This window comes from Cutaneotrichosporon cavernicola, assembly GCF_030864355.1.
Source record: "Cutaneotrichosporon cavernicola HIS019 DNA, chromosome: 1".
Lineage (NCBI taxonomy): Eukaryota > Fungi > Basidiomycota > Tremellomycetes > Trichosporonales > Trichosporonaceae > Cutaneotrichosporon > Cutaneotrichosporon cavernicola.
The window spans coordinates 351,854-378,644 of NC_083393.1; the positions used below are offsets into that span (position 1 = coordinate 351,854).

At 58.9% G+C, this 26,791-nt stretch overlaps 8 protein-coding genes across 8 annotated transcripts; 5 read left to right on the forward strand and 3 right to left on the reverse strand.

Moving 5' to 3' along the window:
• Positions 1-927: 927 nt before the first annotated feature.
• wis1 (uncharacterized protein) lies at positions 928-3,095 on the reverse strand (the record flags this gene model as incomplete). The annotated part of the gene is made up of 4 exons (XM_060597023.1): positions 928-1,093; positions 1,139-1,803; positions 1,839-2,375; positions 2,412-3,095. The coding sequence occupies 4 exons, from the start codon at positions 3,093-3,095 to the stop codon at positions 928-930; spliced, it is 2,052 nt and encodes a 683-aa protein (XP_060452689.1).
• Positions 3,096-7,615: 4,520 nt separating this feature from the next.
• On the forward strand, positions 7,616-8,708 carry CcaverHIS019_0101420 (uncharacterized protein; the record flags this gene model as incomplete). Its single annotated transcript, XM_060597034.1, has 3 exons — positions 7,616-7,894; positions 8,000-8,294; positions 8,536-8,708. The coding sequence occupies 3 exons, from the start codon at positions 7,616-7,618 to the stop codon at positions 8,706-8,708; spliced, it is 747 nt and encodes a 248-aa protein (XP_060452690.1).
• A 1,695-nt stretch (positions 8,709-10,403) lies between these two features.
• Positions 10,404-11,253, forward strand: CcaverHIS019_0101430 (uncharacterized protein; the record flags this gene model as incomplete). Its single annotated transcript, XM_060597045.1, has 2 exons — positions 10,404-10,825; positions 10,860-11,253. 2 exons carry the CDS (start codon positions 10,404-10,406, stop codon positions 11,251-11,253), a joined length of 816 nt encoding a protein of 271 aa, XP_060452691.1.
• Positions 11,254-11,356: 103 nt separating this feature from the next.
• CcaverHIS019_0101440 (uncharacterized protein) lies at positions 11,357-12,018 on the reverse strand (the record flags this gene model as incomplete). The annotated part of the gene is made up of 5 exons (XM_060597056.1): positions 11,357-11,377; positions 11,418-11,471; positions 11,669-11,764; positions 11,867-11,918; positions 11,954-12,018. 5 exons carry the CDS (start codon positions 12,016-12,018, stop codon positions 11,357-11,359), a joined length of 288 nt encoding a protein of 95 aa, XP_060452692.1.
• A 489-nt stretch (positions 12,019-12,507) lies between these two features.
• ERG27 (uncharacterized protein) lies at positions 12,508-14,090 on the forward strand (the record flags this gene model as incomplete). The annotated part of the gene is made up of 3 exons (XM_060597067.1): positions 12,508-12,602; positions 12,683-13,271; positions 13,473-14,090. The coding sequence occupies 3 exons, from the start codon at positions 12,508-12,510 to the stop codon at positions 14,088-14,090; spliced, it is 1,302 nt and encodes a 433-aa protein (XP_060452693.1).
• A 1,191-nt stretch (positions 14,091-15,281) lies between these two features.
• On the forward strand, positions 15,282-21,172 carry CcaverHIS019_0101460 (uncharacterized protein; the record flags this gene model as incomplete). The annotated part of the gene is made up of 3 exons (XM_060597078.1): positions 15,282-15,386; positions 15,790-20,727; positions 20,762-21,172. The coding sequence occupies 3 exons, from the start codon at positions 15,282-15,284 to the stop codon at positions 21,170-21,172; spliced, it is 5,454 nt and encodes a 1,817-aa protein (XP_060452694.1).
• A 491-nt stretch (positions 21,173-21,663) lies between these two features.
• Positions 21,664-22,946, reverse strand: RPL27B (uncharacterized protein; the record flags this gene model as incomplete). The annotated part of the gene is made up of 5 exons (XM_060597089.1): positions 21,664-21,931; positions 22,041-22,173; positions 22,509-22,517; positions 22,829-22,837; positions 22,898-22,946. 5 exons carry the CDS (start codon positions 22,944-22,946, stop codon positions 21,664-21,666), a joined length of 468 nt encoding a protein of 155 aa, XP_060452695.1.
• Positions 22,947-23,383: 437 nt separating this feature from the next.
• Positions 23,384-26,647, forward strand: ATG13 (uncharacterized protein; the record flags this gene model as incomplete). The annotated part of the gene is made up of 3 exons (XM_060597100.1): positions 23,384-23,614; positions 23,702-23,994; positions 24,028-26,647. The coding sequence occupies 3 exons, from the start codon at positions 23,384-23,386 to the stop codon at positions 26,645-26,647; spliced, it is 3,144 nt and encodes a 1,047-aa protein (XP_060452696.1).
• Between the last annotated feature and the right edge of the window lie 144 nt (positions 26,648-26,791).

Consider the following 26,791-nt stretch of genomic DNA (forward strand, 5'->3'; position numbering starts at 1 on the left):
TAAGTTTGACCGAAGTCGTGCTCGATCGTTTGGATTCGGACTGTGAAATTTACTTTATTAAATCCCTCCATTAAAATACATCCGCTTATCACAAAGCACGAGTCCAGTAAACCCTACTTGAAAGCCAGCCAGTATCAGGGCGCAATTGTTCACCTGTCACAGCTCACCGTTCGGAAGTCTCTCCAATGCCCGGACGACCCCACGGGTCTTGTTTCCGTGTTCTGTCAAGAACAAAGATCGTGGGCCCTGGTTGGGAACCGGCGTCGGCCAACATCGTTAAGGGCGACTTATCGACTCGAGTGCTGAACTGTACTCGACCGCTTCAAGGCATAAGACAGGTAGAGGTCACTCTGGCGTTAGTGTCTTTCTAACTGGCAACTGTGAGGATGACGCCAATGATAACATCAGCGTCGCACCCGGGTCACGACTGGGTCGTTTCGCGATTGATTTACTGTCATCATCATCAGCCGTCTCGCGTCTCACAAACAAGCTCATTTAAATTTGTCTGAGTACTTGGTCGGGCAACTCCTGTTTGACCAAGTCATCGTCATCAACAACATCACTCATCACATTCCGCGGTATCGACCTCGTCGGCCCTTGTAACCATGACAGCAGCGTTTAGCAGCCAGAAAACCGGTTCTCGATATCTCAACCGAGGCACAGAACGCAGATTGCAGACCACAGGTGTCGTCATCCTCGCTTCCACCCTCCAGTCACCGAGGCCTTTACCCTCGTGCCGCAGCGTTGGCCGCAGTGTTGCGAGGACATTGATGCCATTGAATCCCAGGTACATAATGAAGAGTGCTATGGCTATTCACACCTATAATCCCTCGGCGGCGGCCGAAGTGAGCTGGCGCCACCGTTGCAGTGCTGCAAATGCACTGTCGTCCCGATAACCAGAAACATTGAACCGTGTGAGTGTGGAGATTACGACGCGACCTCGGCAAGTGGAATGACAACGCGCTTGGCCTGGCGCTCCAGCGTGTGCGCGACCCATGCCACCATGTCGACATCCGAGTCCTTGTCTGCGAGTAGGAACGGGTGCTGCAGGAGCTCGCCATACGTTGGGCGCGCGGCCGGGTCCTTCAGAAGACTAGTGTATTAGCTAAGAACCGTCCGTGTGTGCCACAACACCCACCATTTGGCAATGAAGTCGTTGGCATCATCGCTGTAGCCTGGAGGAAGCGTAGGCGCTGGACCGTTGACGATGGCCGTCAGTTGCGCAAAGACGTTGGAAAACGTCTCTGGCGGGTAAGGGTAGCAACCCTTTGCGAGCTCAATGATCGAGAGGCCTACAGACCAGACATCCGACGACACCGTGTATGTCGAGACCTGGTTCTGGGATTCGCCCCTGATGCGCTCGGGAGCCATGTACGATTGGCAGCCAATGTTGGTCTTGGCAAGACTCTTCTCGAGTTGGCCCGAGACCCCAAAGTCACAGAGCTTAACCTCGCCCTTGCGGTTCATGAGCACGTTGGTCGGTTTGACGTCACGGTGCATGATCTGCAGCTCATCCTTAAGGAAGCGCAGGCCACGGACGATGCCGGCCGTGATGCGTCTCAAGACGGGCTCGGGCACAAGAAGCTCGCCAGGTGCAAGCAGGTCGTTAGGCGTCTGGCCGCCCGTGCTCGTGAGTTTGTCGAGAGAACCGGCGTCCATGAACTCCATGCAGTAGTAGACACAGGACTCGATGGTGAACGCGCCGTAGAACTCAACAATCTCAGGCGAAGCAGCACGGTGCAAGATGTCTAGTTCCATGATGATGCCGTTCAGCTTGGACTCGTCCAACTCGAGGCGGATTTCCTGATGTCAGCGGAGCTCGAGAGCGAGACCCTCACCTTCATCGCCATCGTGACGCCAGTGGGTCGATGGAACACCTTCTGTACAGAGCCGTAGTTACCCTTGCCCAACTCGCCCAGAACCTCAATCTCGTCCATGTTGATCTTGAAGCTCTGACCATCACCAAAGTCGACGCCTCCAGCGTGCAAAATCGCCTTCGAGAACTTGAGAGAGCCGTTCGGGTCCACGATCGTGCCAAAGTCCTTGAACTTTGATTCCTCTGGGGCAGGGCCGCCCATCTGGGCCAACGACAGACCGCCAGGTGGTCCACGACGCCCGGCGATCCCACCACGGGCCGCTACGAGACCTCCTCGGCCCGCAGGCGCACCTGGAGGAGCGTTGAGAGTCATCCGGCCAGCTGCAGCCCGTCGCGCCGCTAACCCCAGAGGACCCGCGTTGGGACCTTGTTGTGCACCCGGCTGCCCGGCGCGGAAGGCCTGTTGACGGAGGAGAGCTCCCATCGATGTCGCAGCCGGGGCTGGGCCCATACCGCTGTTGGCTGAAGGGCTCGGTGCTCCAGAACGCTGCGCAGCGAGCTGGCGACGTCAGCTGTGTCCGCCGTATATACGCACCTTGTCCATCTTGGCCTGGAGCGATGGGGGCAGGCGGGTTTGGATGGGGACCTGTGCCCCTCGTCCTCCCATGCCCATGGGACCTCCCATCGGGGCGCGCATGCCCATCGGCCCCGCCATTCCTCTACCAGCAGGGGGACGTACTCCCCCAACTGGATCTTGTGGTGGCCGCATGCCAGGGTGTACACTGTGAGCACTAGGCATTGGTACAGGAGGGCGATCAGCAGCGGCAGGAGCACCGTCCGCAGGTAAACGCAAGCTGGTTGGAGGAGTTGCGGCGTGTGCGCCAGCGGTTACGTGTGCGGATCCGGGAGGAAAGCTGCTCGTTGCTGACGATGGAGGTACAGGACATCCCGAGTGCTCCGCACTTCGGCTAGCGCTTGCCGGAAGGCCTGGCGCGGCATTAGAAGCGAGTTGAGGGGCCGCTAGCCGAGGGGCATCTGCGGGCGCGTTCTCAGTCCGGTCGTGCTCCTCAAGATGGTCTGCGTTTGCCTCACATTTGGAGTCGATATGCAAAGCGTCAAACTCAGCGTCGGGTGCCGAGTTGTCGGTTGCCGTCGGATTTGCGGCATTTGCGGCGGAGGACAACACCGAATCCGTGCCAATCGGCAACCCGGCATTGTTCGCTGGCGCGGCCGTCGGCGCCAAGTCTACTGGGAGGGGACTGGTCTTGTCGATTGACATGGGTGGTGGTGTGTGTGAATGAGGATGAGGAAGGTTGGGGACGACTCAGCCAAGCTGAGGGAAATGGAGGGTTGCCACTGTTGCTCTGGCTTGTGCTGCTCGCCGCTCTCGCCGTCCTTGTCCGCGTGGCGCAGGCCTGACGATGAAGACGGGTCGATCAAAGGGAGCAACTGGGAGGCTCTCGATTCGACACGGTAGGCGGGTTAGAGGCAAGGACGCAGAGGAGCGCTCCTGTTTGGTGGTGTCCCTCTATTGCGCCGGGTGGGCGGTTTGTGGTGTTGTGGCACGCGCAGCGCAGTTGTCGCAGACAGTAGTGAGGACGAGCAGGCGATATGAATGGTGAGGAAGAGGAGGAGGAGGAGGAGGAGGAGGAGCAAGGAGCGAGAATGAAAGGTGACAGGGGGGATTGAATGGAGAGGGGAGAGGGGGGCGTGCCAAGGTAGGAATGTGGGTTGGAGAGTGGATCGCTCAGAGGCAAGGCAGGATCGGGTGGGTATGGGGGAGTGCAGGGTCACTCGGCACAGCCAACGCGGCCAGACGATGCTCAAACTCTTGTTGGTCAAGTGGATTCGGGGCGCACGGAGGCGCAAGTGGGGTCTGGGAAGAGGTTGCCAAGGCTAAAAGCGTATGGTAAGATGGATTGATGGGAGGTTGAAACTGAATGTGTGGAATTAAAGTGACAGAGGCCTCAAAGGGGCGAGAAGAGTCGGATTCAGTCGGACAAGAGAATGGGAATGGAAGTGAAAGGGGTTTGATGTAAGGTGAGGTAGGATGTGTAGTATGTGGGATGTAGGATGTAGGATGTAGGATATGTGTAGAATGATGGAGAGCGAGTAGTCCAAGTAGTAGTCTTGTAAGTGGACAGGTTGATAGGCCAGTGGCCAATTGACCAAGGAAAGTAAGGTTAGCAACTAGCTTGTAACTTGATAGCTGACAATGTGCAAGGTGGGTAATATAATATATTGGTAACAGCAATGGCTTCTAATGGGTCATTAGAGACAAAGGACAAATGACAAATGACAGAGGACAGAGGACAGAGGACAGAGGGCCCGGCCAGTCAGGAAGCAAAGGACAGCGAGGTAGCTTGAAAGTGCCATAACCAAGGATCCAGGATCCAGGATTCGAGGAGGATGCAAGCTGAAAGACGAGCCAACTTTGTTTTCTGCCCTTGGATATCCTGCTTATCCCCCATCCACAACCTGAAAGCCTAGTACTACTTTTACATACCTTATGGTATTTAGTGTAGACTATTGTATTTGTCAAGTCAGAACTCAATAACGTTGATACAGGATTCATTTGTCCATGCCTTGGACCTTGATGTCCCTTTCAAGGATTGCAAGGAACAAGGAGCGAGATGGAGCTAAGGTGGCGGAACGTGTGCCGTGTCTGCCGTTTGTGCCGTGTGCTGCCGTTGTCTGCCGTGCTAGCCTTGGTCTCACTGACTGAATGAATCAAGTGCCTTGATACCTCAAACCTGTGAGTCAAGATGCCAAGTAGATTGACCCTGTGACCGTGCGTCCGTGTGGCTGCACACCGTTTCAGGGCAAGTGAACTGTATGTATTGAGCAATTTGAACAACTCGCGATTGGAGCAGCATCTGCACCTCGAGCAGAGTATCTACGTTTGGGGTTAGTAGGTGGGGCCAATGAGGCACGACCGCGGAGGATGGCTGTTGCATGTTGGTGCCACATATTCGACAATTCGACACTTGCCTCCATCATCAAACTCTTTTAGACTGTGCTCCTTGTGATACTTGTTTCCTCTGTATAATTAGGAAGCCTGGAACCCCCCTCTTAATTAATTGACGCCTCTCCCAGTCTATTCACAATCTAAACTACAACGTCCGAACCCTTTTCGATCACTACTCGTCCCGCACACCACGCGCATCCCAAAACCATACAGTACCGTGGCCCCTCTCCTGATATCCTGATCCAGCTTGTGCTCACTTCAAGCCAACCCAACGTTCTCATCATGCCACGCACCCGAGATTGACTACTAATCTGTTGATTTACCCTCTTCCCAGACTCATGCCATGCTCTTCCTTCCCGTTCTCCCCCCCCCCTCCCTCTCTGAACCCTTGTACTAGTTACAACCTGAGACGGGCACTTAAGATGCGTCACCTCGTGTGCGCGGCCACCTTGAGACCTGCTCTTTCCACCCAAGTCTCCCAGATCAATCTCGCCTCGCGGATCAACGAGGCGGCCACGCCGTCGTGGCGCGTGGCGGCGCCTGGTACTGTATCTTGGCAGCTACTAGGAGCGGGATGCGTGGTCGTGGGAGGATTGACAGGGAATCGATGGATCTCCACACCTCTGAGGCCCTTCTCTGTGAGATCCCTGTCTGATGCCGTGCTGGGCACGTGTGAGATACGATCACGCTTTCACACTATGCCAGGGGATACGTAACAGGTTGTTCCCAGTAGTCAAGTGCCAGCTTGCCAGCCAGATTGACAGATACGACGAGGCCTGGCCCAGCGTTTATTCCTCATGCTTCATGTAGGTCCAAGGTATGTGGGTGGGTCGGTGACAGTGCCGAAAGGTCTGGTGACTAACATTCTACAGGGCTAGGGTTCTGTTCAGGTCCGATGTTGAGGTCGAATGACGAGAATCTCGACGGTGGCCGCAGGCACTTTGGTCGTCGCCTGACGACACAGTCAGCGTCGCGACTTGCATTACAATGTTATTGGATCTTGTTAAGACTGGACTGTGGGCCATGGGCCCGGGGCCCGGGGCCCGGGACCCGGTGGCCCTTTGTACATAACGTGAGAATGAACATGGAATTCAAGGTTTTGGCTGAGTGTTCCAGCAAATCCGAAACAGGGGTACAGGTAACGGCGGAGTGCGTGTATAGACTACAAGGGTTTCAGTCCCTGCACCCCTCGAGGTGTGGGTGCAGTTCCTCGCTAGTGAAGATTGTGGAGAGGACAAAGTCACGGGAACACGGAATGCGCACTCTTCATAAGTGACACCACGCTGACAATGTAAGCCTGATTGTAGCTTGTAGATGAAAGCTCGGACGGAGCTCAAGAATCTTGGTAGATGACTTGTTGTCCTTAGTTACCTTAATCACCCTTAAGATGTACAACGTGGATCAGTGAAACGTGGTCGATTGCAGATCATAGATCGCTGTTAAACGTGCCCCCCCGTTAGCCCCGTTTACTAAAAGATCCCGAGATCAGCGCCACTAAGTCGAAAGGACCACACACGTTCGATCTGCAAGCCCTACCGCGCTTACCGCCTACAGCCGTCGTCTCAATCATTTATAACGGCCTCCGACTTGTTGCTGTTCCAAGACGCGGGCATATAACATACCAATTGTCGTGATGGTGACGCGAGGGTGCCATCAGCCACTGTGTCCGGATTAACAGCCGCTTGGAGACAGGGTAGACCCGAGATATGTCGAGCCGCCAATGTACTGGGCGTTGAGGGACTGAAGCGGGGAAACGCGTTGGAGCACGCCAATAAAATGGCCAGCGATCGTGATAACCAAAGATCGCTACGATGGACCGATGGATGGACAGATAGCTAGAACTGCAGCGGTTGGCCAAGTTTGGTTGAGAGGAAGAACGGGAACGAGATCCGACGACGTAAGCAAACGATGCCTGTATCCTCGGCTCGACACCACCCGTGCACTGGAGCCCGTGATGGGGCCGGGCCATCCGTCCAAACAGAACGACCAACTGCATCTTCGCGCATTCCGACTGGCCCGTTGGCCGTTGGCCGTTGGTCGTGGATATAGCAGGCGCAATCTGGCGACACAATGCGGCAATGTCGCGTTTCGCATCCATTCAGGAGTCGCGTGGCCAGCACGCGTCTACACACCATTCACTCACGCGGGTAGGTGTTTCAGTGCGGCATTGGCGGTGTGTAGGTTTCCGGAGCACCGTATAGCACCATAAAGCAAACCGTTAGTATCATTTTTGGGTGCCTGATGCCTTTTGGTAGAGGTTGTAGAGGTTGATGGGCTTTTGATCTTTTGAGAAATCAGTGGCGCCATGTGTGGCGATTTCGAGATCGCAAAACGCCCCCGCCCATCACTGCACAAATCACGTCATCAAACCTCATACTTGCAGTCTGCTTAGCATTTAGCACTATCCATAGTCTGATATTACCTTGCCGTAGCATCGCAACTATTTGGTGCACCCGTAGTGACTTACTTTGCACGCTGCATAAGCACGCCAGGCATCACCACCTGCACGGGGCGCATGCATGTTCTATTATCGTTTCCTCTATCCTACTCTCCGACTCCGACGACTAGCTTAAACATTCCCACACTGGCCACGACATGTGTCCCCTCATCCCTTGTCTCTACGAATCGACACATTCGTAGTCACGCGCCTGCTCTCGACATTGATTCGGACCCGTGAACGCGAAGAGTGAGCGAAGCGAGTGGTTATTCCAGCGCCAAGCCAAGCCCAGCGCGTCGATCACCGCTCCACCATCGGAGACCCGGCATAGAGGCGGCAAGACATACACCTCAACACATCGTAGAAACAAGAGAAAGCCCTATCCGACAGGGCCATGCCCAACGACTCGGGCACTCCGGACGGGCGCAACTGGGACGCCATCCTCGCCGCGTTCAGCCGCAGCGGTGCCGGGCGACCAGCCGAACCATCCGACTGGGGTGTACCGGGTCCTGGCCCCTCGTCACAAACTGAGGCCTCCCCTGCACCCAGTACCGACCTCCTCGCACACTTCACACATCAACTACTACTACAACAACAGCAGCAGCTGCAGGCATACTCTGGATATCCGCCAGAGTATGTTGCGCTCCTCCAAGCGAGCAACCAGGCCCTACAGGTCCAGCAGCTCCAACAGCTGTATGGCCACAATACACCTTCCTTTCCCCAACCCCAAACCCAACAACATCAACAACAACAACAACAACAACAACAGACTCAACAGACCTCGAGAGCGCAGTCGCAGAACAACTCTCCTTCCTCGTTACCTCGCTCCGCGCGAGGGAGCATCTCCGGCACACCAGCAGGGACCCCTTCCGCAACACCGATCACAGGAACACCCATCGCTCCAGCCCCAGCCTCCTTCAGTAGCCTTTCCAATCTAGCTCCCACCCCGACGGGACGACCACCACCGAATACGAGCCCGATCGCCGACCCCAGCGGGGGACTGAGCACAGCTGCGCTGACACCGGCAGGCCTAGATGATACGGAAGATAAGCGCGTACGCAACACACTGGCATGTGAGTGTGAGAGTGCACCGGAGGTGGGGTGGGTGCGAGGTGCGAGGCGCAAGAGGTGACGGGTGACGAGTGGTTGCGCCTGTGCAAAAGTCTCATCGTATTTTTGGCGAGAGATGGGACTAAGAGAAACTATGGCCCCTTGTGTCACGTCCTCCTTATCGCCTTATCGGCACGTGTTTCCCAGTCCCCTTCATATCGGCACCATGGTCACTCTCTGTGCAATGAACGCAACTGACACCAGCCGCCCGCTTCCGAGCCAAGAAGAAGGCACATGTCGAGAACGTCGAGCGAAACATCCGTGCGCTCGAGGCACAACACTCCGAACTCGAGGTGCAAGTCGCCGACCTGCGCAAGGAGAACGGACTGCTGAAAGAGATGGTGCAGTTGAAGTATGGGGGAGTGAAGAATGGATAGAGGTGGAGGAGATGATAGAATAGTGCTCATAGATAGTTGGCCGAGGCTGATGTAACAGCACCACTGGGCTGACCCATTACCCAAGATCACGCACTGATGAGACAACGGCACTTCCTTCCTCATTTGACCCACTGTCTCCACTCACTCCTTCCTACTGAATCCAACATGGATCAACAACTCTTTCTCCTCCTTCTCTCCCCGTCCCTTTGAGTATCCTATCTCTCTCCAGCACCCGCATCACATTCGCTCGCCCTCACTGGATTGTCCGCAACCACTCTCCTCCCCTCTCCTCCTACCTGTCGCCCGTCTTCTCCCAGCTGGCCCCGAGCGCAACAACCATCTCTCCTCCACGAAAGGATGTATCCTTATGTCATCGCTGCTATCCTCATATCTTCCTTCAACGACCTCCTACACGTTGTGCGGGCCGAGGGTGTTCGCCAACCTCAAGCGACTCCCAGTTCACCTCTGAGTTCTTCGGTCATTAGCCAATACCGGTGAGATGAGCCTGGGCGTAGTGTGTAGGGCTGTGGGCTGCAGCACCCGACAGCAATTCACTCGTAATCTCACGTCCACGCGATATCTCGCCATGACTTGGAGTCAACAGTGCTTGCGCTTGGGCTGACAAGCCAATTGTTACGTGCAGCAGCTCTGTCTCAAGTGCGAACTGCGCTTTCCCAACCATGGCGTGGTGGCTTCGTCAGCTATGAGAGGAAGGGTGGATCAGGCAGACTGGATCGGGGCGACTGACGTTCGGCACGTGGCGGATCCAGATGTGCGCCCTTGGTTTGGCCCTTGAACTTCAAATGCAAGACGGTGCGCTGACCTAGGTGGCAGTCTCCTGGGTGGCCGGGTGGAGGTTGGGTGGTCAAGTTCCTAGTCTAAGAGTCTAAGTAGAGCGTTAAGTACTTTAAGTACTTTGAAGATGGATAGAGCTGAGCGTGCAGTACACCAGAGGGCGGCCACACTGAACACCCTTGCGAATCACGTGATCCTCGTTCAACTACACCTCATTCTCGCCTGTATCATTCGTCTGCCTAGTAATCTGCTTCCGTCCTCTTTGTATCCAAGCTCGAATTACGTATACTTGAGATGGCATGTCTTCTCTCCGTTCTCAGGAGCTTACGGGTGGCAAGAAGTGTGGGTTCCCCAGAAGGATGGAGGGTGGCGACGTGCCTGAGCTGTAGAGTCAACTCGTCAGTTAGCCAACCAGAGATGCAAGTGCTGGGTTTATAACTGAGAATTGGGTGAGCTGCTATACGGGCTAATACTCGGTACCCCCTCCCCCTGACTCCAACAGAGCAACTATAAATGACGTCTGTCTCTTTCACGACAAACCACCGCCTTTCTTCACGGAATACAAACTCAAGTCAATCCACCATACAAGCACTCTCTCACCACACACACTGCAATACCCAACACCATAACACCACAACAACCCATCTATCTCACCTATTCCCCTCCTCAACTTGAACGTATCAACGCCGTCACCAACAAACTAGGGCCCTATCCAAATTCACCTCCTCGCAGTTCACCGACACTGACACCGACTCCCGAACCACCTCCACCGTCCACCTCCTTTCGACTCGACACTGTGCCACTCACCGTCACCCATCTTCGTCATCCATCACAGACTTTGCCACCTTAGACCTCATCGGCGGTCTTGCCAAGCCCAACAGTAACCTAACATCTTACGCCATGCCAGCCGTCCCCGTGCACGATCCTCGGCGGTCGCGTGGCTCGTTCTCAGCCGTGACCGGCCGATCGCCAGTCGAAGATATCTCGCACCTCAACATCGCCGAAGTCCGCGAACGCATAGCTCGCAACGAACGCGTCCTGAACTCGGCGTTGCTTAGAACCCCTCCCACCAATGGCACAGGAACGGCCATGGCCATGTCACCCTCGTCGCGTGCCTCGGGAGCCGAAAATCCCGTACGCGCCCGCCTCCTGGCCATGCGTGCTCAGTTGTGCGCCCGCGAGGCCGAGCTCCTCGCCGACAGCGTGGGAAATATGGATCTGAGCACCCAGGCCACACCCCCACGTACATATAGTGCCAAGGCCAATGCCCTCAATGCCATCCGACAGGCTGAGGCTGCGCATCCCCCTAATCGCATGGTCTTGTAAGATATCCTTGATTGAGGGAGCTAATGGCAGATCGGTGGATGATACCATTGCGTTGGGGGAGCGCGATTTCGATAACCAGTGGATGGCGCGGTTCGCCAACGTTGGTATCGCGCCTAGCGGTCGAAGAGGGGGGAGGGATGACGCCCTCAAGCGCTCGGAACGCGCGTCACGGCGCGCGCGCGCCAATGTCGACGGCGAGGACTGCATGTTCGATACGGACGAGGCGTATTCCGCTGCAGGAGTGTATGCTTCACAGCGACAGGATATGGGCAACGGCCTGCCTATGGCTACGGCACGCGCACGGAGACAGGAGGGGTACGATGACGATATGCGCAGTGACGGGAGCCGCGACGACGAGTGGCTAGAGGGTAACGACGAGTACGAGGTTGATCAGAGAGATACGCTCGACCTTTTGCCTGGGTAGATTAGGAGAGATCAGAAGTTGTACCATCCCTCTGCAGTTGTCACATCTTGCACTATGCATGTACATTGTACATCGCCTCTTGGGCGGGTATCGGTCGGTCGGTCTACTGGTGGATGGGCGAGAGCTGGTGTCAGCTGGATCAGGACTTGAAAAGCTGGACATACGAGGATGACGCCGTCGCCGCGGACAAAGAGCATCTCCGAAGTGCGGCGCTCGACCTGGTGTCAGCTGTCTTGCAGATGAATCAGCTGAGAGGGAAGGCGGAAGCGCTCGGTCTGCTTCGTATCCCAACCACAGTCTCAATTACGTCGGCAACCGCGGCGCATGAGTAACTGCAGACTGCGGAATGCCGGTGGGCCATATAACCTGGCTTTGCAGCTACAAACCCAGGCTTTCCTCCTCACTCATCACTCACCCTAGGCTGCCCCGGCTGCCCGTCCTCGGAAATGTCCACCGTGTGTATGCTCTCCTCAACCCCCGAGAGCACAAGGTTCATGTGTGCGTCGTACGCCTGATGTCAGCTCAAGTTCCGGAGAAAGCAGCTGGCACTCCTCCACCCAACACTGTCCCTCCCAACAGCTGCTTATCGACCTTCCTTCAACCCCCGACATACATGCAGCGTCCCCGTCAGCGTCCGGTCGCCGCGCAATTTGATGAACACGCGCCTGGTGTTAGCTCTCTCCTTTGAGGGAAGACTTACTCGCCGAGCGAGAGCTTGACGACGTCAAGGGGCTCGTTGATCGTTGCGTTCACTGCGTCGTCCATGGTGTGTTGATGAGGTTATCGTTGAGTGCGCGGTTGAGTGAATAGGCGATTTGCTTCCGCCGTTGACACGTGACTTGCTTTGGTTGCTTCAATTCATGGAATAGCAGCTTTACCAGCTTGCCCTCAATGCAGGTCAAGATCGACAGCTGCTGAGCCCAGCCAAGCAGCCAAGAACCAGAGCCAGAGCCAGTGCAAGACCATATACCAACACCAACACCAACACCAACACCAACACCAACACCAACAGAGAACATGACGAATGCATCACTAACCGACTTATCTAGCCCAACGACCATTCGCCGGCATGCCGTCAAGGCGACGTCAACGGTGTCAAGGGGTGGGCGGTGGCGATCACTGAGTGAGGCCGGTGAGTAGGGTCGGTCAGCTAAGGCACGCATCGTGCCATGGCGCAAAAGTCGGCACGTCGCGTCTTCGAATTTCCGGATCCTCACCCTGTTGACATCTTCATCTCTCCCACTACCCACCACGATGCCAGCACACTCGAACGGCTCGGCCAACGGTGCCGGGAGCGGCTCCACCGGAGACGCCAACCGTATCATTGCGATCGTGACCGGCGCGAACAGGTGAGCTCAGCTCGATCTCGGCGCGTCCAAATCCCGCGCCGGGAAAGCTTGCATCTACTATGCTACAATGCTGACGGCAGCGGCTTCGGTCTCGGACTCTGTCACGACCTCTTGGCCAACCTCTCCGTCGGGGTGGGTCAACGCGTTCCCGCCGCGCAACCGCGTCCGACCGCCATCGCGCCGCGTCTCCTCAACTCGGAGACGAAGGCGGGGATAATGCCGTCCCCTCACCCGACATTGACGCTCATCCTCGCCTGCCGGTCCCAACGGAACGCAGACGAGGCACGAGCCAAGATCCTGGAACAGCATACCCAAGATCTCCGCATGCGCCGGAGCGCCGGCGAGTCCATCCCCCCTGGGTGGGAGGAGGGATTGCGGGTCGAGTCGGAGCTCGTCGACCTCGACTGCGTTGGTGGACCCAAGGGTTTGCTTTCTTTCTGCCAGCGGATCTCGGCCAAGTATCCCCACGTTACAAGTCTGTTCCTCAACGCTGGGTATGCGGCCATTACAGAGGTCGTTATTCCCCGCTTTATCCTCCAGATCCTTACCAAGGGCCTCTTGCACGCCCTCCACCACCCCAGGTATAATACCGAGGAGATTGGGGCGAGGAGCGCGGACGGAGAGCGGGGGAGAGTGTGGGGCGTCAATGTCCTCGCTCCTTATATTATCGTGAGTGAAACGTACAGGAGGAGGAGAAGCGGGGATGGATGAGTGCGAGGGCTTTGGGCCGCTGCTGTGCTTCCAAGGCTACCCAGTGCTCCACGCAATGGACCCGGTCAGAGTGCGAGGGCGTGTGGGTCACCGCACCAACTGCAGTTCGGCTGTATCATACTCGATAACCCTTGTGCCTCCCCAAGTTGCTCACACCAGGCCAAAGAGCTCGCACCAATGCTGCGCAAGTCCCCCAAGACCCTCCCGTTCGAGCCACGTGTCGTGTACACCTCGTCAATTGAGGCTGAGGCTGAGGCGCTCAGTGCTAACCCCAAGGACGATTACCAGCTCCTGGAGTACACCACGAGCTACAGACCCTCAAAGTACATGGGTGACCTTGTGATGACGCAGCTCGACACTCAGTTGAGCCTGGACGAGCGGCCCGTCCGTTGCCTGATAGCCGAGCCAGGGTGCGTTGCGACCAACATTGCTGTCGCCGGCCTCGGCGCCTGGCAGTGGCTCGTCAACCTCAAGTGGATCTGCTACTGGCTCTCGTTCTACCTCGCACACCTCCTAGGATCGCCACACCACCCCGTATGGGCGAGCGACGGTGCGCTGCCCATGCTCTATTGCGCCATGATCGCCAGTGCCTACATTCTTCCAGCAAACAAGGTACCAGCTCCCAAGATGCACGTCGTGGCACGTCGCTTCCGTGCGCCGACGGTCAAGTACGGCGAGGTGGACGAATGGGAATCACATACCGAGTTGGCAGAGTTCCTCGCCGACAAGTGTGACGCGATCCGCCTCGACTGGCGGAAACGCGAAGGCTTGGATTAGATTTGTTTTGTAGCATTACGAAGGTTGATGGTGGACAAGGTTGGTGCCAAGCCCCAGGCGGATCATGTGCCTTCGCTGCAGTGTTTTTAACTGGGCAGGTAGTGGAGGGCTGTGCCCACGCTCTGGAAAGGGTTAAGCATGAGGAGAGCGCCAGAATTAGGGGTAAGGGTATGGGGGGGGAGAGGGTATCGAGCTGTTAATAGGCTTTGGGACCAAGGAGGCTGAAAGTGATGGGATGTGTTTTGATAGCAGGCACTATCATTTACATTACCAATTCAAATGTCCTTCTTGGAAGCCTATTGAAGCTTTCCATTGACCCAAATGACATGTCATCCTGGTCCAGGGTTTTTCTCAGGGTCAATGATGGTGCGTGTAATGACGACTTTGAGGCTGTGTAGGGAAAAAAAAGAGGAAAAGGAGGTAGTTGAGTTTGCGGATGGGTAAATGGAGCGAATCAAGCAGATGGCGCAGATGGGCAGATGACAAGATGGGCGGCATGGATGGGTTTGGAGCTAGTAAAGAGCATTTACAGGACACTTGATCACATGAGAAGATGAGCCCAAGTATCCATCTCACCACTCACAACACACACCATACACCACACCCGCAAACCCCAATGCCCCGGGTCAACCCCGATCACTCCAACCTTGACTAACATCGGCCATCTACTCCTTCTCCTCCTCTTACCACTCATCACCACATATTCACCACTCAGTTGTCAGACACCTCCATCGTTGTCTCGCGCCATTCATCCACCCACATTCCCTCTTTTCATCCGATTGATTCTCTCACACATCCGCTGTTAGACACGTAAATCGCTACCCACGCTCCCTGACTTCTCCCCTACAATACACCCTCACTCCAGCTTCTCGCTTCTCGCCTTGAATCAGTCCTCCCTGTAAGAGGCGTCTCAAAGTCTAGCCTAGCCCAACAGCCCTAGTACCACCACCCCCTTCACCGCCTCCCCCGCCCTTCAATCGCACTGGCTTCCTCATCGTCATTCTCTCTAAAATGGGAATGTTTAAACGCAAGTCCAGCCAGCAATCTGCTGTTGTGTCTCCCTTACCAGTTCCCCCAGCATCCGGTAGAGCTTCCGTCTCGTCCATGGCCTCAACCCAGTTGATGCACGACAGAGGCGTCGTCCCTGTCGAACGCGTCCAGTCTAGACAATCCCGCATGTCTATCGCCACGATGGAATCGCACGCAACAGTTACAGACGCCGGAAAGCGCCGGTCGGGAGGCTTCCTCGGTTTCGGTAGAAAGAAGGACAAGCCCAAGATCGAAGAGGAAGACGAGGTAAGTGGCGTCGTTGGCGTTCGCGTAGCCCACGTTTCGAGGTGTTGAAGGCAGCAGGGCTGCTGGGTGCTTAAACGGAGTAGAGTGGACTGGAATCACTGTGCACCGCGCACATCATTCGGTCACTCGGACCTCCTCGCGCACCTTTTTGCTCTTTCTGACAACGGGCGCGGGGCGCGAGGCGCGAGCGGCAAGGCATCATCGGGCATCCGAGAATTGAGAGCCTTTGGCGGCATGCTCCATTACTTGATTAGAGAATGAGAGGCATCTGCTCATCTTCCTTTCCACATCCTACCTATCCAATTCAACAAACAATCCACTCTCACTCCCCATCTCCACCTCACTCTCTCCTTTTTTCTTGTGCAAACGCTTCACCCGCATGTTCAGGGCTAACCTAAATAAGAAAGCCCAGCGCCAGTCGTTCACCGTCTCTGGCCGCCCGTCTGGCGGCCCGCCGCCTGACCTCTCGCGTCCCATGTCCCAGCCGCCTGGAGCGTTAGTCCATCAGAACGGCAGAGTCGTCCAGCAACAACAACAACAGCAGCAGCAGCAGCAGCAGCGCAGCGACTTTGGCCCTGCACCACCACCCGGGCATGCGCGCGCGCAGAGCCTCGGTGCGAACCAGGTGCTTGCAGGCCCGCCTGCAGCTCCTCGAGCGGTGGGACCCGAACCACCTCGCAATACGCCGCCCGAGTCGCCTGCATCCTTTGCATCCAGCCCCAACATTGACGGCAAGGACCCAAGCTTCCGCCAGTCATTCGGGCCTGTCGTCGAGCTCATCTCGTACCAGCCGCAGAAGACGTATGTTTCGAGCCCTCCAGAACTCGAGATGATCTTTGCGCGCACGAGCGCCGGCCAGCAGCCGAGGCAAGGCGCGCCTGGCAGCCCCACCAACGACTGGGACGCCGTCTGGCTTCAGCTCGCCGGCACCTCACTCTCGATGTGGTCAATGAAGGAGACGCGCGCAGCTGCGGCTGCAGGCACCAAGGTCCCCCCCACGTACTTCAACATCACTGAGTCGACGCTCGAGCTTCTCAGCCCCCTCCCTCCTCCCCCGCATCGACCCGGCTCGCATACGCACAAGCACGTCTTCTCGCTCAACACGGCCGGCTCGAACCGCTTGCTCTTCTCATGCCCCACCGACAAAGACCTCGTTCGCTGGACCACCAGTCTGCGCCTCGCAGCGTGGGAGCGTTCACGCCTCGAGGAGATCTACACTGGTCACCTCATCCAGGCGGGCCGTCGCGAACCGCCACCACCTCTCCAGGCAGGTCACTTGGAGGGCTGGGTCCGCGTGCGCGTCATGGGCGGCATTGAGTGGCACCGTCTGTGGCTGGTCTTGTCCGATCCCGTGGCGACAAGCTCCGAGACGACTGGCACACAGGGCAAGCGCCGTTCAACGTTCTTTGGCCTCGGTCACGAGAAGAACGAGCCAATCCAGGAGCCCAACACGGGCGTCACCATGGCGTCGTTCTACAACGAGCCCCGTACGTCCAAAAATCGCACATCGTCTTTTCCTGTCCTCACCGTCACCAACGTCACACAGACGTACGCCATGTTCCCCGAGCGTCTCGAAGTCATCTCCCAGTCCAACCTCATGAAGGTTGTTGGCCGCGTAAGCGGCGAACTGGTCACCATTGAGGGTGGCCTGCGCGAGTCTGGCTGGGCCATGATCATGCCCGAGGCGCCTGGTGGCGACAACTCAACTGCAGCAAACAAGGGGTCGCCGCTAGGTATCATGATGCGCTGGGTTACCGCGTTCCACGACGCATTCAAGCTCTACGGCCGCCCGCAAAGGTACTCGTGGAACGAGAACGACCCCAGGAGTCTGTTCTTCGGCTATCCGCGTGGCGAGTTCCGCGCCGACCTCTTCCTCAGCATGGACGAGGCCATGCGCGCCAACCAGCGCCTCAACACGCCGGCCATTCGTGCCCAGTTTATCAGTATCCTCCAGCGCAGGATGAGCTTGCACCCTGGAGTTGAGCAGGGCAGCGCTGCGCAGATTGAGGACGAGGACCCCAAGATTGCGCAGGAGCGTGCCTACATGCGCCAGGCCCAGCAGGAGTCGGCTGCCACACACCAGGCCCAGCAGCAGCTGCAGCAGCTGCAGCAGCAGCAGCAAGACGAGTCTGAGCAGTCCTTCACCCTGCCGCCGCTTCAGTTCAGCGACGAGAACGACCGGGACTCTTGTCCAGGGACCACAGCTGCCGTGGCTGGAGCTGTTGCCGCTGGGACGCTGGCTGCCGCAGGCGCTGCCGCCATGTTTCACGACGACCCGCGCGCACTCACCCCGATCACAGAGTCGGACGCGTCGCGTCACAACTCGGCCCGCCGCCCGACGGAGGGGACTGCCACTGAGGTTGGCACTGCACTGGGGTCTCCTACACCCGCATCCCGGACGACTCCTGCCAACAGCACGGCACCCCACGCGTACCAGCCTGATGTGCCTCCTGGTCAGCAAGGATGGGCCCAGAACCAGTCGCGCGCTCCTGTTCAGAAGGGCGACGTTGTTACTGGTGGCGCCGCTATTGGCACTGTAGCCGCTAATCCCACTGCCCCGTCTGTTCGGCCTGTCTCCATGGCAACCTTCGGCAACCGCACGTCGAGTGACGAAATTCCATCCACTGCGGCCACGACGCCAGCCGTCACGTCGCCGAGCCGTGACGCCAGCACGCGCCAAGGAACCCTTCGCTCTGAGGACTCGCAGCCCACTGCTTGGTCGCAGTCCTCCGGTGTCACCCCACGGGCCACGAGCCCAAACGCGGTCAACGCGTCGTACAACTCGTCGTTCGTGAACGCCGCACCCTCGTCGCCGCCTGCGAACAGCGTGCCAAACGGGATGACCACGCCGGTGCAACGGGACAGCCCCGCGCCGCCTCCCATCGCCAAGAGCCCCGGCATGATGCTAAACGCTGCTGTCAGCGGCAAGCCGGAGGCCGTCAAGCCCACCCCTTCGCAGTTTGCTCAGCAACCGCCGCAGAATGCTCAGTTGTTTGGCTCTGGTCCACAGGCAAACCAGCCCCAGTTCGTCAACCAGCCCTCGTCGCCGCCCGTCGCTGCCCATCCTCCTCCTGCAGCAGCGACGTCGCAGTCGAGCCACAGCCACTCCAAGTCGAGCCACGCCACGATCCCTGCCGTTGCTGCGGGCGCCGCTGCTGCCGGTGCAGCCGCCCTTGGTGCCCAGACCTTTGCGAGCCAGAGCCCACCGCGTCACAGCCCACCATCGGATGGCACCCTCCACCAGCCCAAGCCGTCGCGCTCGCAGCGGATGTCCATGACTGAGGTGCCGGGCTTGCGAGAGGAGCCTGCGGCAATGTACCTCATGAACATGGTCGAGGAGCCTGCTCTCCCCGCAGGTCTTCAGGGCAACAAGGTCGCCCCCGCCCAAGGCCCCACCGCCCAAGGCCCCACCGCCCAAGGCCCCATCACCGCCGCTGTCGTGGCACCCGCCGTCGCAAATGCTCCTCCTCACAACATGTCGCCTGTCAGACAGGCTCCTGCGCCCGCTCAAGCGCCGGCCTCGCCTAGGGGGGTAGTACCTCCCCCGGCTGCTGCACCTGCCGAGCCAGCGACGGTATCAACCCCTGCGGCCGCTCCGCACATGTCTCCACCTCCCAACTTCTCGAACCCCCCTGCACCTGCCAACGGGCCGATGGCAAACTCTTTGCTTGCGAGCCCGCCGCCGCCGCCGCCGAAGGCTTCCCCGCCAGCCAACACATCTGCCAACTTCGCGTCGACCGCGGTTTATGTGGCAGGTGCCGGTGCCGATGCTGTCGCGCTTGGTGCCGCTGCCGCTCACCACTTGCGGTCCCCTCCCGCCAGGGAGCCGTCGCCCCCGCTTTCCCCTATTTCAGTTGGCTCGGACAAGCCGTCGCGCCCTGCTGTTGTGACAGCGTTAGACCCGCAGCAGTACCACAGCCGCACAGGTGTTCAACGTAAGCCATCTGGCGCGCGTGCACAGCAGCAGCCTCTGAGTGCGGTGCGAAGCGGTAGTGGAGGGTCTGGCGAAATCGTCAATGCGATTCAGGGGCGGGTGGATGGTGGTCAGGTTGCACACAACGCCACCTCGCCAGGCACGGCTGACGACCACCCGATCGACAACCGGGTCTTGCCTTCTCCTCCTGCCATCACCTCTACCACTTCGCCAACTACTCGTGCTCTCAACAACGTCAACGCGTCCTCCAAGATGCACGACTTTGCTCCAGACACGGCCGCCTTCCTCGCCTACGCAGACGAGTCGCCCGTGCTACCTGCGCAAGGCCGTCCCCAGCTCCCTTCACCGCCTCAGCCCGCTCAGGAAGCCCGGTCGTCGTTCGCACCGTCCAAGCAGGCGACCGAGCGTCGTGCTAAGGCCGAGGCCGCAGCTGCCGAGCACCAGCGTGCGTTGAACGTCCCCGGCGCTGGCAGACAGAAGGCTGCCCAGAAGCCTGACAACTGGGACGGTAGTGACACGGACGAGAGTGAGGACGATGAGGACGCAGCGGTCCCTGCACAGGAGCGACGCGGATCGCGTGCCTTGCCATCGCTCCCTCAGCCCCCAACGATCCAGCAGCCGGCGTATCAGCCCCAGCAGCCGCAACAGTTCAAGCAGCAGCCACAGCTCAACCAGCAGCAGTTCAACCAACAGCAGTTCCACCAGCAGCAGCAGTTCTATGGCGGGCCTGGCGGACCAGCCAACGGCGACCGCTTTGAGCCTCCCAACATGAACAACCTCTCGATCAATGACCCTCGCTATGACCGTCCCCGCTCCCGCTCCCCGCCTGCTCCCCATCGCCACCTTCCTCCGCAGCCGCCGCAGCTTCCGCAGGAGATTGAGATGCCGCGCCAGCAGCAGCAGCGTGCTGCTCCCTTGCCCCAGCCACCTGTGGCCAAGACCAACGTGTGGAATGCCAACTTTGAGGTCGAGCACGGTATGGACCGCAAGGGCACGTTCGTCGAGCTCGAGGAGCCTCAGGTCGCTCTCACAAAGGCGTTCACACCGGGCGGTCTCATCCAAGCGGGCATGCAGGACAAGCGCGACCGCTCCGCCAAGCGCCAGGAGGAGGTCGCGCGTGAGACTGGATCGGCACTTGTCAACGTGCCGGAGCCTCCTCCCCCTCCTCAAACGGGTCTCGTCGGCGCTGTGGCCGCTCACGAGCGTGACCGCAAGAACGCCGGTGGCATTGGCGCCACGCTCACGGACCGCGATCGTGAGCGACGCCTCGCTGAGGAGCGCCAGCGTAAGATCGACGAGCTGCAGCGCCAGCAGATGGAGCACATGCAGCACCAGTACACTGGCGGTGCCATGTTCCAGGGCCAGTTCCCTGGGTACGGCTACGGTATGCCACCCATGGGCTACAACGTGAGTTCAGTCAAGTATGAGAAGCTAATAGCAGCCGTACGGCATGCCAATGAACCCAGCAGCGCAGCAGCAAGCGATGATGGCCGCGCAGATGGCGTACCAGCAGACGATGATGGCCATGTCGCAAGCGGGCTCGCAAGCTGGTGACGCCCCGGACGGTCGTATGTCGCCGCAGAGCCAGATTCGCATGTCGCCCCCGCCATTCCAGATGGGCCAGATGGGCCAGATGCCCGGCATGGGCTTCCCTGGCTATGGCATGCCACCGACCCAGAGCATGTATGGTGGCTTCCCTGGCTACGGCATGCCGGGCATGGGCTCGCCCTCGGCGTGGGGCGGCTCGCCGGCTCACTACCCACAGGGTCTTGCACCCGGAAACGGTGGCCACAGCCCCGTCGGCGGCTCGTACCCGAGCTCTGAGCGGGGTGAGGAACGCCAGGCCCGCTAGTTCGGTGCCAGCACTTTGATACCCAATGTTTAATCTCCACACTCGTTCTGGGAGCTACGACTTGGACCCAGCAAAGCCATCGCGCATCAAGCGACGGTATGGACAGTTTTAGTTGTTATCTATTCAGCTGGTAAGAGTCTCTTGTCATGGATTCGTGATAGATGCTTGTTGTTGGTGCTGCGGCTTGTGTTGGGGTCATGGCTGCTTGGTGACAATCAACCTGGGCGGAGTCTCGCCTCATGTCCGCCTGTAGCATTTTTTGCTCCCGGTTGCTCATTGCTTAGCTGAAACTGCTTTGGTCAGTCAGATATACCCCAGCGCCCAAGCTGCGCACTACATAGACTGCAGCAGCAGGTCTTTGTGTTCATTCCGGCGCACCTGCTCCCGAACACAACAAATGGTCATGCAGGTGGTGATCGCATATCACGATCTGGTACATAAACCCCTGGGGTGGCCTCTACATCCGTCCGTCCGCAACCGCAGCGATGCGCTTAGAAGCGGAGCTTGGAGAAGAACCAGCGGTTGTTGCCCTTGGCGTAACGCTCCTCAAAGGCCTTCTTGATGGCCTTCTTCGAGTCCTCACGCTGGGTCGGCTCCTTGAAGGTGTCCGAGGTGACGGCACCCTTAAGGTTCTCGAGCTCGAGCACGTAACGGGTGGGGAGAAGGTGGGCGTAGTTGACGACCTTGATGAAAGGCTTGACCTTGGAACGCTTGGCAACCTTCTTCTTGCCCATCGACTTGGTCACCTTGAGCGGGTAGCTGGGCATTAGCTGTGCACTGGCTACTCAAAACGGCATAATGGTTCGCTGGCCGCATCCTTTCAAAGGTCACTCCCAGCTCGCCACGGCTGATTCTCGTCCGGACTCACCGCTCAATGCCGGCAACAATGGCGTGGGGGTACGGGCGCTCCTTGGTGCCCTCGTCGCGCTGCTGGATAACAACGACCTTCTTGCCGGCCTGGCGACCCGAGAGGACAACGGCAACCTTGCCGGGCTTGTAGACTGGGGTTAGTTTCCGCTCTCGAACGATTGAGGCAAGTTGCGCCAGCGTAGAAGGTGGATGGAGGGAATCTGGAACGTCGGAGGCTGGATGGACAGGACAGGAACTGCTCGACATTGCCTCGGGCGTTCGCGGCGTTGCCGGATGGATAAGGCGCGGCATTGAGGATTGCAGAGTGGTCGAATGGGAATGTCGATGGTCGATGGGGGAGGGGAAATCTTTCGTGCACGAACACATCGCTCCATGTCCACTGTCGTCGAGTCGAGTCCAGTCGTCCATCCCCCGCCCAGATCCCTTCTCCTCCCTCATCACGCCGGCATCGCTCGCAGATGCTCACCCTTGACCACTGTGGGTTAGCACAAGCACTTCAGATCAAGACCCAGACACCGAGCCACCAAGAACGCCAGCACACGACACTCCTTCACGCTCCGTCTCCACTCTTCTGCGCACGTTCGTGTGTGCGCTCGCCTACTCATACGTAGGCCGAGCGCATGCCCCTCCTCCTCGTCACACGAACGTCGGCATTTCCTCTTCCCAACCTCCTCCAGCGCCTTCTAGCGAGCCCCGTCCATTGCCAAGCGCAATAAGTTTGCGCGCGCATGCCGTCGTGTGCGTCTCGGTGTCGTCGGGGTCGTCTGAGGGTCGGTCCGCACTCACTTTTTGAGACTGTAGAAGCGTTAGTTGCCAACGAAGAGCGGCCGACAATCCAACAAACCCACCTCTCACTCCTGGATCCGCCACGACCAAATGCCGCGAAACTCCGCAGTTTGGTCATTTTACGCTTTAGGCGTGCCGATTAGTTTGAAAGGCCTAATATTAACGTGGCATTTAGGTTCCCTAACTGACACCAGTTCGGAAAGACGTCATTGCACGTGGCGTCCCCAGACTGACAAGGTTTGTTGCTGGCTGGGGTTATGAGTTGTGTGCTTAGTATCAGGGAGGTGGGGTCACATTCCTCATTACTGTCCCCTCCCCGCTCCTACCGTGGAGTCTTGGATCAAGTCCCATTCCCAGTCCAAAGCCAATACAGTTACAAGGTGACTGCTACTGTATTTGCTCACTGTCTTCTACGCGACAGCCTTCCTTCTTCCTTTGACCCACACATCCACTTGCTCTCTTGCTTCCTCCTCTTCGGCATCTCATCTCCCTATAACAACTACTATCTCACCTCGCCACTCTCCACCGCCCCCCACAATGCCCGCACGCTAAGCCATGTCCGTCACTCCGGCCCGCGCACGCGCCCCTTCCGGCGCAGGGTCAGACCCGCGGCGCAACTCAGACGCAACCGCAACGTCGAGCCCCGCCTCGTCCCAGGTCGCCTGGGGCGCGTCGCGCGCAGACCAGATCATCTACCGCTTCTACCTCAAGACGGTGGCCGTGCTCGTTGACGGACGCGTGACCCATGTCAGCGCACAGCGCGGGGAGCGCAAGAAGGACCGCTGGGTAAGTTCGATCGCGAGTGGGCCCCCTGGGCCCGCAATCAGCCGCTGTTGGCTTGCGTCTCCCCGCTGCGTTCGCCGCTGACGTTAGTTCAACATCACCGTCCCAGATACCGAGGTACACAAGACGGATCTGCGCATCTATCGCGCCGTCTCGTCGTATACGCCCCTTCCTGATCCGCCAGCTGGCGCGTCTTGCTCAACCATTCCCCCACTCCTTATCGCGTTCATCCTTGACACAAACGACATCCCAGTTAGCCAGACGCTGCTGTGGAACCGCGACGGAGCGCGCTTCGCACTCGACCCTTCGCTCGTCAAACAGAGTGGAGGGTCAGGGACACGCCGCCCCGGCATTGTCCTTGAGAGATGGACACTCCGTGTAACGTGCGTCTAAGCTGATAACGACACTGACCCCAGGGACCAGGAGGCCGCCAACCTCGCACAGTCCGAGATGGCACCGCCCACGGCGTATCGCCTTGGCATCATACACTTCCGTGCGCTCTACGCATTCATCCGCCTCCTCCCCGCGTACCGACTGTTCAGGCGCCTGCGGCGCTTAAACACCGGCCTCCGTCTAGGTATCAAGCTCTGGGGCCCAGAAGGATACCCTAACAGCCAAGAGGGCTTGGACGACGCTTGGAACGTGATGGAGCGCGACCTCGTAGGGATCGACGTTCCACTGGAGTATATGATTCCCGGGCGCGAACCCGACGCCACGACCTCCTCCACATGCGAGCGGTACGACTTTCCCCCACTCCAGCTGTTCGGCGGCATGTACGAGCTCGGGGTCGAGTACCGGCCTAACATGGACTTTGACGTCGAGGACATGGAGAGCGTGCTCTCGGAGCGCTTTGTGGACATGGACGAGGACTGGTTCACGCCGACCGTCGCGCGCCATCGTCTTGAAGCAGAGGCGCGCGCGGCAGGGACACCGCCGTACTCCTCGTCTCCATCCCGACCATCACCGGTCCAAGCGTCGCCGTCCCCAGCCCGTTATCCCATACCGGGCAGCTCATTACGCTACGAGGCCGGCAGCTATCGCCCTTCTTCGGGCACCACACCCAGGGAGCCCAGCTCACTAGGCGCAGCTAAGTGGGGAGCGCTGGGCGAGAACTTGCCCTTCGCTTCAGGTACACAGAGTGACACCCCGCCTTCGCCGAGCGCTGTCACAGGGGGAGCACCAACAATACCTGGGCCCATCCCCTATCGTCGTCCATCGGCCCACTCCTTCCAACCTTTCCACTCCTACTCGGCTTCGCCGTCAGCGTCGGTACTGCGCAATCTCACTGGTGTGTCTGCGGGGACGGGTGGGACCCCAGCTGCTTCTGGCACCCCTGGCACGCCCACCACGTCCGGAAGTGGGCGCGCAATACCTGGCTTACCGTCGTCTACGGGGCGGCAGAGCTCGTTTCTCTCTCAGTCCGGTCGATCGTACAGCCATGCGCAGATGGCACACCTGCAGGGCGGGGCCTCCGCATCTCCGCCAATCGGCCATTTCGGTGGCTCTCCACCACCCTTCGCTCCTTCGAGCCTCAGCTTCGCCAAGCAAGCGCTTCCGAGGCAGTCCTCGTACGGGATACACTCGACGTCGTCGCCGTTCGTCCCTTCTTCTGTCGAGCGTGACTCGCCATTGACTGCTTCGGGTTTGCCGAAGCGATACTCGTCGTCGCTGCCGCATCACCGACGGAGTATAGGCAGCAGTCCCCAGGAGACGCACGGCCTGCCATCGAGTGTGTCACTCAACAGGCGCCCCAGCACGCGTGAGTCTGGGTTACGACACAGCCTCGATGAAGCACCAAGAGACAGCGACGATGTACACGCGTTCTTACGTGCGCTCGACTCGTGGACGCCACCTCCCTCTCTTGCGCCGCGGTCCTCGTCGGCGAGCCTACCCCAGTCGCAACCCGGCAACCCAGCCGTAACGACAACGGCCCCAACACCAGGCTCGGGAGGCAGGTCTCCAGCCTTGGGCAGTGGGAGTGGCAGCGGTGTGTCCGGTACGCGGGTCCCACTGACCCGTACCCACGTCGATGACATGCTCAAGCGTATGGCCGGAAGCTTCGGCCCGACTATGACTGCCACAGGAAGTGCCGAACCTTCGCGACCTCCGTCGGCTCTGCCAACGCCATCGTCGAGACGCGACTCCAACGGCTCGACAGAGGACCAGTTGTACGATGCGGCCGGTGTGAGACCGCTGCCCATTGGTGGCGGAGCGCTAAGTGCGCAGCGACCTGCCACAGGCTCGCCGCGGGTAGCGAGCCTCAGGAACGAGGTCACAGGCTCGCCAGGCCAAGTCCCACGCGGCTCGGTCCCGCGAGCCTCTGGTTCGTTACCAAGAGCGCCTGCATTAGCCTCGACACCGGAAGAGCCGCCCTGCTTTGGCGCGGCGCGCAGTCTCCCTGCTGGCCCAGCCAAGACTCCCGGATTCCCCCAGATCGGGGGCACGACCCCTGGTTCGCCGTTCCCCTCGCGGCATGGCGCAATCAACGGAGCGGGCCTAGTCTCGCCCCAGACAACGGGCGGCACACGGCGCGGGCCGGTCTTAGTCCGCGGCGGCTTCGGGGCGCCGAGCGCTTCCAGCAAGGCGAGCACGTCGAGCTCGTCACCTTCCCACTCCCCAGTCAGGGAGTATCGGTACCGCTCTGGACTCACCGCTGAACGGGAACGTTCACAGCGCGAGCGTGATGGCTTTTTTGCAGGCATTGGACTGCCGTCGGGATACGCCATCGGGGGACTCAGCGGCCTCCCTCCTGGTCCGTTCAACTCGTTCTCGAATGCGGGGTCGCGCGGCGCCAGCAGCACGCGCCGCACTGCGCCCAGCAGTCTCGGAGCTGACCACGACGTGCCGCGTATGCGAGGCCGTGTGGCGAGCGAGGGCGGCGGGTCGCCAATCTGCGAGCGTTCAATGTCAGGGGTGCGCAGCACATCGCCGCGCTCGCCGGTTGTCGACGGCCTCATGGCACGCTTAGCCTTGGCTCACGGTTATGACGACCGGGCCCAAGGACGTGAGCTGTCGTCGAGTCCGGCTGAGGAGTAGTCGTGTAGACCACGCAAGGTAAGAACTGGAAACTGAGGACAGTAGTGATAGATGGCTCATTGGAGAAGCCAGTCAGAAGAATGGGGAAGCCAAGCTGGCGAATTGTACCAGTCGGGATATCGCTACAACATGCATAATGTACAG